Source organism: Pinus tabuliformis, chromosome 7 (genome assembly GCF_031772625.1).
Source record: "Pinus tabuliformis cultivar Carrire ecotype Pingquan chromosome 7, CPIR1, whole genome shotgun sequence".
Taxonomy (NCBI): Eukaryota; Viridiplantae; Streptophyta; class Pinopsida; order Pinales; family Pinaceae; genus Pinus; species Pinus tabuliformis.
The window spans coordinates 373,822,280-373,836,743 of NC_142293.1; the positions used below are offsets into that span (position 1 = coordinate 373,822,280).

General features: G+C 33.3%; 1 protein-coding gene and 2 pseudogenes across 1 annotated transcript; 2 read left to right on the plus strand and 1 right to left on the minus strand.

Annotated features, from left to right (window-relative positions):
* Window positions 1–5,706: 5,706 nt before the first annotated feature.
* On the plus strand, window positions 5,707–8,410 carry LOC149247540 (protein NRT1/ PTR FAMILY 5.6-like). Its single transcript, XM_089444516.1, has 4 exons — window positions 5,707–6,126; window positions 6,215–6,432; window positions 6,552–7,108; window positions 7,531–8,410. Exons 1-4 carry the CDS (start codon window positions 5,955–5,957, stop codon window positions 8,408–8,410), a joined length of 1,827 nt encoding a protein of 608 aa, XP_089300642.1. The 5' UTR covers window positions 5,707–5,954.
* A 4,022-nt stretch (window positions 8,411–12,432) lies between these two features.
* Window positions 12,433–13,991, plus strand: LOC149247541 (protein NRT1/ PTR FAMILY 5.7 pseudogene; annotated as a pseudogene).
* A 16-nt stretch (window positions 13,992–14,007) lies between these two features.
* LOC149247542 (chaperone protein ClpB3, mitochondrial pseudogene) overlaps window positions 14,008–14,464 on the minus strand; it is a 41,008-nt pseudogene continuing 40,551 nt past the window's right edge.

A 14,464-nucleotide genomic window follows, 5' to 3' on the forward strand; every position in this document is an offset into this window, starting at 1 on the left:
ATACAATTTACCCATTTGATTTTCACTTTATTATTTTAGGCATTTGATAGGTTAACCAGCTCACTGGCTCTTGAATTTACATTTTTTATAGTAGTAATTTTCTGTTATCTTTTTGCATCTGTTAATAGGGGTATTTTTGAGTGATTTTACTTGGAATGGAGAACTAAGACATCCTACTTAATAACAAAAAATTTTCCATCCCATTTGAATTTTATTTACTTGGGCATTGAGCAATATTCTCACTCCTATAGCATTACAACCCTCCTATAGCAATCGCCTGTAGCAAATTTGTAGCATCACTTTCCTTCACTAGCTTTGATCCCCACTGCAACTTTCAATTAGTCTAGATGAATAATTACCCATAGGCTCTAAATGCATGATTAGGGAGACTTAAGGACCACTCTATATCCTTCCTTCCTCCACTATAAGCACAAAACAACAAGTAGAGTTAGGAAGCAATTTTCACATTTGAAACTCTTCAATGCAAGTGAAGTAGACTTAGTTTATGAATTTCATATTTATGTGTTGTAGATTAAAATTTCTTATTTCAAAGAAATTTGCAACTAGATTAATGGCTTCCATTTTGAAAATAGAATAATTAATTTGATTTTTCGGCAATTAGAGAAGCATTGTTTACTTCTACAACTAGTTTAGGTTATATTTGATGACATTCACTTCACTAGATCAATGAACTAAGGACACATTGCATGTTGCACATACATTGTCGACACCTCTTAAGCTTGTACGAACCCCGGTTGATAATTTAAGTTCATAGGCTTAGGAGTTGCAAAATTCTTGCTGCAATAATTGTGCTCATCACATTTCTGTATGAATTTTGAAATGTCCTGTCACGGTGGGTCTATACACCCACTGCATTAGGATGGGTCTATTATAGCTTTATACATTGATTGTCAACGGTTGTACGATAGATTATGACCCCCCATGGCCTTAGAATATCCACTACAATTGACTTCTCAATCTCCCTAGTGGATGTGATGGATGTTTGTATGGACTTATGAACTATTACTTCAAAAATAAAGGATGTGCCCTAGACAATACCATCCACCAATATTCTTTCACACACTGCATCATAGGAATATGAGCTAAGACGTGATCAAACTCTATTCAGGAGAGTTTTGACATTCAACAATTAGGTTCAGATTGTGTAACCATGGAAATTTATGGCTCTCTCAATTAATTCTAAAACTTGGATTTTTCATAAGAAAATAAAAAGAGATCACACTTGGTCTTCTGTTGAATTTATCCTTCAAAAATTTGCTAGAGATTGGCAATAACATGCATGGATGAATCATTGTTGGTGAGGAATCAGATCTCTCCAACTTGTTCATTGGAATAAGGAAAATATGAAGATTTGATCTGTCGAATTAAGCTCAATGATAGATAGAACAATTTCTTGTAATGGTCAACTATGGTGGCTATGAAAAACCATTGAAATTGATGAAATCTTTAGCTAGGGTGACCATGGAGAATCACTAAAACTAATTTTCTTCAACTATAATTAAGAAACCCTCAAGCTGGCAGGAAAACGAGCTCTGATACCACTCTAAGATCCAAAATAATGAAATAATTAACAGATCTAGCACATTTAGGTGTTCTAATAAAAATACTTTCAACAAAACACTAAACACAAAAGGGATCTAGAAAAATTCAACCCTTATTTCAATTGATACTTAAAAAAAAACACATGCTAAATAAAAGCAAAATAATGGAGCCCTTGCCTCAACATGCATGACTGCAAAAGCATAAGAAATTAAAGACACTGAAGCACAATTATGGATCCTAGATGGGTCCACCATACAAATGTCAGTGTGGGGTTTTTGTCCTGGGATCAAGTTAGAACTGGCCATGACAAGTTCTCAACAAACATACAATAAGATAGATAAACTTAGGACGATCCAAATGCCTATCTCCTATCCCCTTTTATAGGTTTGATGGACTCTCTAGAAACCTTATTTTATTGTTTTCCCTCAAAAAATGAAGGCAAATATCATGGAATATACCATGGGAAAATACTATGGTAAATACCATGTGAAGATTTTGTCCATTTTGACCATATCAATAAAAGGGAATATTATAGAAATATCACAACCATTTCGCACAAGTTTTTTGGATGATATTATAATATAAGAATGGAACAATAGAGGAACACAAATAACATTTAGGAAAAGTATTACAATGTCATAGAGAGAATAACCTATACTTAAACTCTTGAAGTGTTTGTTTTATGAATCAAAGATTCATTACTCGGGGAATATAATTTTAAGATAATGATATAATGAATCTGGAAAAGATAGAAGAAATTATCGAATGGATAGCTCCTACTAGTGTACACAAAGTATGCAAGTTTATGGGTTTGGTCAAATATTATAAAATCCTTCTACGTGGTTTTTTAAATATTGTTAATCCTATAAATAAATTACAAATAAGAAATGTGTGTCAATAAAGAAATGCAAAGGACGTGTTACAAGGAGTTAAATAATTATTGATGATGAATCCTATTTTAAAAGTACTATATAAGGATTTGCATGTTTTGGTATGTATGTATGGTTCAAAAGAATATTAGATGTAGTACCAATCCAAGAAGGTAGGGTGATTTCCTATGCTTTGAGAAAGCTTAGAGCAAATGAATAGAATTATATAAATCATAGTGGTAGTACAAGCACTAGTAATTTGGATACATTAGTTATTTGGAAGAAAATTTGAGATGAAGATAGACCATCATGGACATCAACTTATATTTATGCAAAGTAATTTAAATGCTAGACAAATTAGGTGTTGAAAATTAATTAGTGAGTATGATTTCGATATATCATACATTAAGAGAAAAATAAATAGAGTGGTAGATTATTTAAGTCACAAGCCACCTTTTTCCAATCTTTCCACTGAAGATAAATTTATGAGAAGAGGTATTGAGTTACAACTAGAAGATAAAGGGTATAAAGAAGTTATGTTGGACTTAGAAAACTAAGTGATGAAAATTAATATGAAAGATATAGCTTGGACTATGATGGCTTATTACAATTTTTCAGAAGAATTTACATATTACTCAATGATTAAATTCAAATTTAAGAAAATCTCAAAGAGTTATTTGTATGGCTCATCTAGGAGTAAGGTAGATGAATTCAAATCTAAAACCATTATTCCTTTGGAATGGAATGGAAAGCGGAATAAATATTTATGTAGCTATATGCCTTGAATGTTAGGAAGGGAAGATTGAGCATTCACATCCAACATGATTATTGCAACTACATATGATAGCTAAGTGAGAGTGCAACATGATTTCAATGTATTTTATAATAGGAGCATTTATAGCATTGAGAAATATGTTTCTATATTTGTAGTGATTGATATTTTAACTTGAAATGGACATTTTATTCCAAAAAAGAATAGTTATCAAGCATTGAAGATTGCAATCTAAGTTTCTATCAATGAGATAGTAAGATTACATGAAATTCTAAAGAAGATAATTTTAGATAGAGGATCAAAAAATTAGATATTAGAAGACATGTTTCACATTTTTTACAACTGGGTTAGTCTTGTACTCGCATGGCACATTCTCAATTCTAGCACCTATACCTTTGGAGTCTACAACCTATTGTCATCTCTATACTCCTCTCTATAGACCATGTCATGATCGAAAAATTAAAGCTTGTACCTCTTAGTTTGCACGATTTCAAATCACTTAAATCACCAATTAAATTGCCCCACACATAAACTTATCAAAATCAATAAAAAATAATATTGATAATTAATTTTCAATATTTTATTATTAATAAATAAAATTTTAATATTTTTCTTTTAAATTTAATTATTTTAATAACAATTTTGAATAAATTTTATTTAAATACTTTCATAAAATATATATAAATATCATATACCTAATAAAATATATATTAATATAATATAAAATATAATTAATAAAAATATATATTTATATATTATATTATATAATGATAATATATTAAAATAAATTATTTTCTATAATTATTTTGTAAATTAGTTTAATAAAAACATAAGGAAATGTAACCCCTCATCCAAAGAGATAGAAGAATCGAGAATAAACCAATACGACATTTAGAAAAGACAAAACAAGGTGGGTGACTTCCTATAAAGTCCTAATTACTATGCCTATTGGAGTGTGTGTTAGGACTTGATGAATAGTTCTTAAAGTTTAGTCCCTTTAACCATTTAAATTGTAGTAGTATTTGGAAATATATTATAATTTTTAAATGTTCGAGTTGGGTTAAATTTTAATCCCAATTACCATTCGGATTAGAGTTGGTCTTTCATCAATTACATATCACATATATTGAATGTTTTAATTTTAATTTTAATTAAATAGAGTAGTGAGGGGGGAATGGTTCGAATAAGTTAAAAGCGGTGGGAATTTTGGCAAAAATGTTTGAGTTGGGTTAAATTTATCTTACTTATCATCAGGATTAGAGTGGGTTTTTTATTAATTATATATTATATATTATATATATTGAATGTTTTAATTAAATGGAGTAGTGAGAGGAGGAATTGTTTGAATAAGTTAAAAGCAGTGGAAATTTTGGCAAAAAAATTTCGACAAATTTTGCAATAGCAGTGTCTGAATCATGTTTTTGATGATAAAAATAAATTAAACACCATAAAAAAAACTCTGAAACACTAAAATCTTAAATTATGACAACCATAATAAAAATCTCTACACTATTTTATCAAAATATTACCCAAATTTCTATAATTTTACGGAAAGAAAAACAAAGTCGTTAGAATACTACTTAATTAAATGAGTTCCTTCCTCTCTTTGTCTTAATAAACATCGGTAGTTGATCAGATTTCTTGTTTGATTATCAATGTTAAAAACGGTCATCGGTAGCTATGTAAGCATCGTTTGCTATGTACACGGTACGTAATGGGACAACACGTTTTGGGTGAGAACATTATTTAGACGTTCATCAGTTCCCATGTCAACGTCGTAGAGCATTATTTATTTACTAAAACGTGGAAGCGATGGGCACTACACCTATAATATGCTTGGAAATGGCGTTTCACCCATAATATGCTTGGAAGTGGGGTTTCTATCAGTGTCAAAGATGATCATTAATCACTATTTAAATGATTGTGTATAATTATTTGGCCAGTGGTTGTATACATTTATTAAACATCATTATTAAAGATGGTCATCAATTACTATTTAAATGATTATATCTATTTGCTTCGTTAGTATTTATTTATTTAATTATATATATATATTTAAACAATATTGAATATTATAGTTGATGACATACACATCTTAGAGCATTGACGGAATATCTCCTGCGATCTTCACCCGGAACTGAAGCACGCACTCCTTAGCTGGAATTACAATATTGAATATTATAGTTGATGATATACAAATTTATAAATACTATGCTTTTGTATATAGATTGAATATTATTTAGATAAGATTATATTGGTTTATGCTGACATTCAATACTATTTACTCAAATCCCATGAATAACATATAAATTTTTATATTTAAATACAAATAACATTAAATTATTAAATTATTGACATAAATCCATCAATAACATATAAATTATCACCCCGAACATTCGTATTAATATCAGCTAACTTCTATATAAGTGGATAGAAATGGCCCTATCTAAACATCGATTGCGCAAGGAAAAACGAGCATTAAAAAAGAGACTATCGAAGCATTCACTTGCATTGCAGTGGCAATGCAGTGCACCAAAAAAATTATAAAAAACGAGATTATGAAAGCATTGACTTGCATTGCAGTTACAATGCAGTGTACATAAAGGCAGCATTCACTTGCATTGCACCAGACAATTTACATCGTAGCAACCGCTTGCGTGCAGTATCAACATTCTTGAAGTGGAGCTTCGAACTTTCGTTGAACCATCGTCAAGCGACAGAGAAGTTGGCTTGTGGGATTGAGAATAATCATGAAATTCCAACATTGTGAGGAATGGATGGGGTTTTGGAAGGCATCAGGGCAACCAGACAGAAGGCAGGATGACAAGGAAGACTGGGTCAAGGATGGATCCCTCGATATCAAAGGAAGGCCTGTTCTCAGATCAAAAACTGGTGGATGGAAAGCTGCGTTCTTAACCCTAGGTATCTCTTTATTTTGTAAACTTCTTTCATATTTCTGGTCAGAATGCAGTTTAACTTAGTTATATTGTGCCTTTGGGTGATTGTGCAGTAGTTGATTTCAGCGAGAGGCTCGCCTACTTTTCGATTTCAACAAACTTGATCACCTATCTAACGACTGTCTTGCACCAAGGGCTTGCAACTTCTGCTAAAAGTGTTAGCTACTGGACTGGTGTCACATGCGTTACGCCTCTTGTGGGGGGCTTTATAGCAGATGTTTACTGTGGATGCTACTGGATGGTCCTCATTTCCTTGATAGTATATCTGTTGGTGAGACTGCAAGATTTTTAAAATCTATGCGCATAACGGTTTTTACCAGCTATCTTATAGTTCTCCTGATTATGCAACATATTTCATTTTGAGTAATCTTGTATAAATTCATGTTTTAGGGATTGCTCTTGTTGACGCTGTCAGTATCACTGTCAGCTCTGAAACCACCTGAACATTGTGATGGGATATGCAGCAAAGCAACGCCTACTCAGATTGGTGTATTTTTTTCGTCCTTATATTTGATATCCTTGGGGACCGGTGGTAACAAGCCCTCTTCGGAAGCATTTGGTGCAGACCAGTTCGATGAGGAAGATAAGACAGAAATGGCCAAGAAGAGTTCCTTCTTTAATTTCTGGTATTTTGCGCTTTTAAGTGGCCTTCTCTTAGCTGTCACAGTAATTGCGTACGTTGAGGATAACGTAAGCTGGGGATTTGGGTTCGGGATTGTAACAGTGACCATGGCTATAGCCACTGTTGTATTTCTGTATGGAACGCCATTCTACAGACACAAGCTTCCAGGAGACAGCCCTATCACTCGTATCGCTCAAGTTGTAGTCGCTGCTATAAGGAAAAGAAATATGAGCATGCCTTCAGATGTGAGCCTGCTTTATGAGAATCAGGATGTGGAATTCATAAAATCAGGCCAGAGGCATCTATCGCACACAGATAATTTTCGGTATGTTAAAGATTTAAATGCTAGGCTTACTTTCTTTTTAAATGATAAGAGGAATTGGTAATTGGGTGAGTTTTGTCTTTACACTGGTTTGGTAGTGCTAGCTATAACCCCTGGGTGCATACTGTCATTATTATTATAACACCTGGTTGCATACTTACATACTTATCATTATCATTATAACATCTGGGTACAAACTTAACCACCCAAATGCTAAATGATATGATTTCTTATAATCATCTAGAATTATTTTTCACATAATTTTATCTTGCGGTTAAGCTCCTGAAAATTCACAATTAAAAACAACAAATTAAATTCTTCTCTCTTTGAGCTATTATTTCTGTTGCCTGTCACTTTCACAGTACATAAAAAGCTTAAGACATATCGATCTATTAATATGTGTGGTTTGGCTATCAACGTATTAGGTTTCTGGACAAGGCGGCCATAATGGTGCAAAACACTTCAGAATTGAATACTAACACACAGATAAGTCTAAAACCAAATCCATGGAAGGTCTGCACAATAACTCAAGTAGAGGAAACGAAGCTTGTATTGAGGATACTGCCCATCTGGTTGTCTTGCTTAATTTTTGGAATAGCTGCGGTATCACAGAACGCAACGTTCTTCATAAAGCAGGGCAGCAGTATGGATAGAAGCATGGGTTCCCAATTCCAAATCCCGCCGGTTTCTCTTGGCGTCTTTTCCGCCATCTCTGGACTTGCTTTTGTTACTATATACGACCGGTATATGGTACCACTGGCCAGAAGAATAAGAGGCGATGAACGAGGATTAACTGTGCTGCAAAGAATTGGAATTGGCCTCTTCTTTTCTGTCCTGTGCATGGTGACGTCAGCTTTAGTAGAAAAAAAGAGAATCCATGTTGCAGAAACTCATGGCTTACTTGACAGCCCTCAGACTACAATCCCTCTCAGTGTTTTCTGGTTAGCTCCACAATTTGCTTTGTCGGGAATAGCAGATGTGTTTACTCTAGTAGGATTGCAGGAATATTTCTATAATGAAGCGCCTGATAGTATGAGAAGTTTGGGTATTGCCTTCTATATAAGTATCATTGGCGTCTCCAGTTTTCTCAACGGTCTCGTCATTACCTTAGTAGAAGGAATAACCGAAAGAGGAGGGCATCAAGGTTGGCTGGTCAATAATATAAATAGGTGTAAGTTGGACTATTTTTACTGGCTCTTGGCGATACTGAGTGCTGTCAATTTATGCTGTTATGTTTATATTGCTCACATATACACGTACAAGAAAGTTAAGAAAATTGTGACTATTGCAAGGGATTTTGCATAAGCTAGTTATGCAAGGATCATGAATGACCGAGAGTTATTCGAATTAATACGTTTCCTCCCAGCTTGAACTGGACTGTGAATAGAAAACATACCATGGCAAAACAGTTATGGCATGACTATTTTTCCATAAAAGCAGGTATTGGGTGGTTATTTTTGCATAAGCTTGTAAGAGTTGTGATGTCTTCGTCCTGCTTTCCCAATCACTGTTAAAACAGTATAAACTTTGTTTTTCATTGCTCAGAGAGCCTGAATTATAATCTGACATCGTTCACTTTGCATATTGGATTAATATTATATCTTATTTCATCATAAGATGTGGAATTTGGTTTGATTTTTCCCAATTTTATGGAAATCGATTGAGGATGGAAGTTATTTTTGTATAAATTAAACTATTTCACTTGAGTAGCGTGGAAAGTGGTTTGAGTAGTGTGGAAAGTGGTTTGAGTGGGATTTAATGCTCACTGCAGTTTGTACTCAAATTTCATGGGAAGAAAGTGAAGATGAAAGCTATTTTAGATTAATTAAATTATAAAAAAAAGCCTCCAATCTTCAAATTTCAAATAATTTTGATGATAACTAATTTATTAATAAATCATTATTCTATCTAATAAATAAACTAATCTTGACTTTTTTATATATATATATCTATATATATATATATATAATCACCCATAGTATAATGCTTCTTAGATATTCATTTTCATTGGGAATTTTAATTACCACAAAGTAATATTTTTCCTCAACCACTTCTTCCCATTAGATTTAAACCTAGATTTAAAGCTATGAGCGGGTGGATACTCAACTTCTTCCCCTAAAAAAGATCTAAACCTATGCAACCAATTTTTCAACAACTACTTCTTCGCATTAGATTTAAACCTATGAGCCGGTGGATACTCAACTGCTTCCCATAAAAAACGAAACCTATGCAACCTAATTGATTTGGGCCATATATATAAATATATAATTGAGTAGGATTACAATGTAACTTTGACACAATTCACTTGGCATATTCATATTCGATAAAGACTTCTTTGACGCGTACGATCTCCACATTTTGAGAGGCGCGGTCGGTTGGTCAGGTCTCTATTGTTTATTAAATGTGTGGTCTAGGTCAGGGCACTTCCGGTCAGAATTTTTTAATATGATGTCGTTCACTTTGTACGTTACGTTCTCTTTGTTTATTAAATGTCTTGTACGTTACGCTCTCTTTTGTTTATTAAATGTGTGGCCTAGGTCAAAGCCCTTCTGGCCAAAATTTTTAACATGATGTCGTTCACTTTGGTACGGTACGCTTTAAAATTTGTAAATGACGACAATTACTGATATACTCCTTAAAAAACGACTCTGGTAAAGTATTTGATGGGCTAATTGAGAATAATTCTACTGCGTTTTAACACTTCGATTTGACGAATGAATGGTATTTCACGCTATTCTATTACAGTTAAAAATTTGTAAAGCAAATGGTTAAATCGTAAGAAATACATATTCTTACATATTTATTGGGTAGGTATAATGTAAATATGTAAATAATTTTAAATGTTGATTTAAACATTTAAATGTTGAATTAATTAATAATAAAAAGTTAAAATAAAAATAATAAAATTTAATTGGTTATATTTTGATTTTGTTATTAATTTGTGAATAGGTTTTGTTATAATATCATGGCTTACTAACACTTCATGCCCAAAGACGATAATGTATTTCATAACCAAAATATTTTATAACAATATGAAAGGATTCTTAACTATGGATATTCACTCCCACTTTAGGGTACATATTATTAACTTGAAAAATTAGGCTTTATTACAATACCATGGTTTATCAAAACCGCATGCTCAAAAAACATAAATTATTTCACAATCAAAATATTTTATAACAATACAAAAAAAATCTTAACCATGGATATTCATCCCCACTTTACCATGAATATTATTAACTTGTAAATAGGTTTTCTCACAATACCATGGGCCAATACAATGGCTTATCAATACCACAGGCCCAAAAAACATAACATATTTCACAATCAATCAAGATATTTTATAACAATATAACAAAATTCTTAATCATAGATATTCACCATCACTTTGGCATTGATATTATGAACTATGAATAGGACTTGTTACAATAACATGGGCTAATACCATGGCTTATCAATACCACATCCCAAAAAATAATAACTTATTTCACAATCAAAATATTTTATAACAATATGATTCTTAACCATGGATATTCACCCCCACTTTACCATGGATATTGTTAACTTGTAAATAACTTTTGTTACAATACGATGGCCCAATACCTTGACTTATTAATACCACATGCCCAAAACCCACAACTTATTTCATAATAAAAATATTTTAATTTAATTTAATTTATTTTTATAATATTTTTTTAATTGAAGCTAAAAGTAAAAAAGTTGTAATTAGTTTTGAGATACATCTAAACCCTCTATCCAAATATTCCCATAGAAATTAAATTGAGGTTTCAATAAAATAAAAAATGAGAATATTTTTATATTTAAAGATGTGAAATTTATATAATACAAATAGTATTAGTAAGAACCAACATAGGTCCATTTTAACTAAGGTTCCAATAGATGACAACAAACAAAGTGAAGGGAAGAGAGGGGGAAAGAGGAGGGAGATATTGACAAAACAAGAGAGTAGAGAGAGAGAGAGAGATGGGGGGAGACAGGGGAGGTGGGAGAGAGAGGAAGGAAGAGATAGAGGAGGGGAGAGAGAGAGAGAAAGAGATAGAGATATGGAGTTGGAGGGGGAGAGAGAGGGAGGAAAGAACAAAGACATCAAGAGATAGTGGTGGAGAGAGAGAGAGGGAGAGGCAAGGGAGAGATAGAGAGAGAGTGAGGGAGAGAGGAGAGGAGGGAAGAGAGAGAAGAGGGGAGAGAGATAGGGAGAGAAGGGAAAGATAGAGAGAGGTAGGCATAGAGATGGAGGGGAGAGAGAGAGAATGGGAGGGGAAAGGATAGAGTGATAGAGTTGGAGAGAGAGAGAGGGAGGGGAGAGGGAGGAGGCGGATAAGGGGGATGAGAGACAAAGGGAGGTGGGAGATAAATGAAGAGAGACAAGTCAACAGAGAGAAGGAGAGAAAGATGGAGTTGGAGGGAGAGGGAGGGAGTGATAAGGGAGCAATTGAGAGAGAGTGAAGGAGAGAGGAGAGAGGGAGGGAAGCTAGAGAGAAGGAGAGAGGGAGGAGAGAAGAGGAAGAGAGAGAGGCAGAGAGAGAGAGAGAGAGAGAGAGAGAGAGAGAGTAGGCTTGGGGGGTGTGATAGAAAGAGGGAATAAGAAAGAGACACTTAGATACAAATATAGATATTATATAGTGTTAGATAACCATCCTAGATCCATCTTATCTCTGATCTATCAAGCACTAAGAAGGATCAAATCTTTTGAGGTGCAAATGGTTCTTCAAATTTTGCACTCAAAAAAGAGGTTTTCACCTTGAGAGATTGGATCCCGCTCGGTCCTTGATAGATCTGGGTTAAGATGGATCTAGGTTGGTTTATTCAACATGCATATTTTTAGATAATTATTGTGTCTAAATGTGCTACTAAACTTTAATATGGAATTTGTTCTCTCCTGTCATACCTTATCTCTTCATGTTAAGTAAACTATTTTAGTTAGTCAACTTACATAAAAATAAAATTAATAATCATAACTATTAATAATATATATATATATATATATATATATTAAAAAAATAAATAAAATTAATAATTAATCTGGCCTATCTCTATCTTATCTTTGAACCCAGCAAATTTTAATATGGGAGGGATGTTATAATGTTATATTATATTATATGATGTAAACATAAAAGTAATAATTATAATTATTAGTTAAAACATTTTCACTCACACAAATTACATAATTAGAGGAAAAAAAAAGACAAATTTTAAAAAGTGAAGTAAAATTAAAATTTTTGTGATTGATAATAAATTAAGCAAAATCTTTTAATAAAAATCGCATAAGAGAAATTTTTAACCTAACCTTTTCAAACTATTAATTAACTGTCACAATAATTACTTAAATTGAAAATGAAGTCAACTAAGGATTTGGGTTCGGGATTGTCACAGTGACCATGGCTATAGCCACTGTTGTATTTCTGTATGGAACGCCTTTGTACAGACACAAGCTCCCAGGAGACAGCCCCATCACTCGTATCGCTCAAGTTGTAGTCGCTGCTATAAGGAAAAGAAATATGAGCATGCCTTCAGATGTGAGCCCGCTTTATGAGAATCACGATGTGGAATTCATAAAATCAGGCCAGAGGCATCTATCGCACACAGATAATTTTCGGTATGTTAAAGATTTAAATGATTAGAGGAATTGGTAATTGGGTGTGTTCTGTATTTACACTGGGTTTGGTTTGGTAGTGCTAGCTATAACCCCTTGGTGCATTCTGTCATTATAATTATAAGACCTGGTTGCATACTTACATACTTATCATTATCATTATAACATCTGGGTACAAACTTAACTACCCATTTAACTACCCAAATGCTAAATGATATGATTTCTTATAATCATCTAGAATTACTTTTCACATAATTTTATATTGCGGTTAAGCTCCTGAAAATTCAAAATTAAAAACAACAAATTGAACTTTTCTCTCTTTGAGCTATTATTTCTGTTGCCTGTCACTTATACAGTACATAAAAGCTTAAGACATATCGATCTATTAATATGTGTGGTTTTGCTATCAACGTATTAGGTTTCTGGACAAGGCGGGCATAATGGTGCAAAACACTTCAGAATTGAATACTAACTCACAGATAAGCCTAAAACCAAATCCATGCACGTTCTGCAAAATAACTCAAATAGAGGAAACGAAGCTTATATTGAGGATACTGCCCATCTGGTTGTCTTTCTTAATTTTTGGAATAGCTGCAGTATCACAGAACACAACGTTCTTCATAAAGCAGAGCAGCAGTATGGATAGAAGCATGGGTTCGCACTTCCAAATCTCGCCGGTTTCTCTTGGCGTCTTTTCTGCAAACTCTGGACTTGCTTTTGTTACTATATACGACCGGTATATGGTGCCACTGGCCAGAAGAATAAGAGGCGAGGCGATGAACGAGGATTAACTGTGCTACTAATAACTGGAATTGGCCTCTTCTTTTCTGTCCTGTGCATGGTGACGTCAGCTTTAGTAGAAAAAAAGAGAATCCATGTAGCAGAAACTCATGGCTTACTTGACAGCCCTCAAACTACAATTCCCCTTAGTGTTTTCTGGTTAGCTCCACAATTTGCTTCGTCGCGAATGGCAGATATGTTTACTCTAGTAGGATTGCAGGAATAATTCTATAATGAAGCGCCTGATAGTATGAGGAGTTTGGGTATTGCCTTTTATGTAAGTATCATCGGCGTCTCGAGTTTTCTCAACGGTCTTCATAACCTTAGTTGAAGGAACAACCGAATAATATGAATAGGTGTAAGTTGGACTATTTTTACTGGCTCTTGGCGATACTGAGTGCTGTCAATTTATGCTGTTATGTTGATATTGCTCACATACACACGTACAAGAAAGTTAAGAAATTTGTATCTAATGCAACAGATTTTGCATAAGCTAGTTATGCAAGGATCATGAACGACGGAGAGTTATGCGAATTAATATGTTTCCTCCCCGCTTGAACTGGACTGTGAATACAAAACATACTATGGCAAAACAGTTATGGCATGTTTATTTTTCCCTAAAAGTAGGTATTGCGTGGTTATTTTTGCATAAGCTTGTTAAGAGTTGTGATGTCTTCATCCTGCTTTCCCAATCACTGTTAAATCAGCAGAGCCTGAATTATAATCTGACATCGTTCACTTTCCATACTGGATTAATATTATATGTTATTTCATCATAAGATGGAATTTGGTTTGATTTTTTCCTAGAAACTTTATGGAGAGGAATTGAGAATGGAAGTGATTTTGTATAAATAAAACTGATAAGTGGTTTGAGTGAGATTTAATGCTTATTCTAATTTAAGGGAAGAACATATAGAAAGGAATTGAGGATGGAAGTGATTTTGTATAAATTAAACTCATAGTGT

Excerpts from the sequence above, each read along its gene's own strand:
- LOC149247540 (XM_089444516.1), top strand. The coding sequence starts at position 5,955 with ATGAAATTCCAACATTGTGAGGAATGGATGGGGTTTTGGAAGGCATCA. Across the intron at positions 6,127-6,214 it reads AGCTGCGTTCTTAACCCTAG|TAGTTGATTTCAGCGAGAGG; the intron begins GTATCTCTTTAT and ends GTGATTGTGCAG. Across the intron at positions 6,433-6,551 it reads CCTTGATAGTATATCTGTTG|GGATTGCTCTTGTTGACGCT; the intron begins GTGAGACTGCAA and ends TTCATGTTTTAG.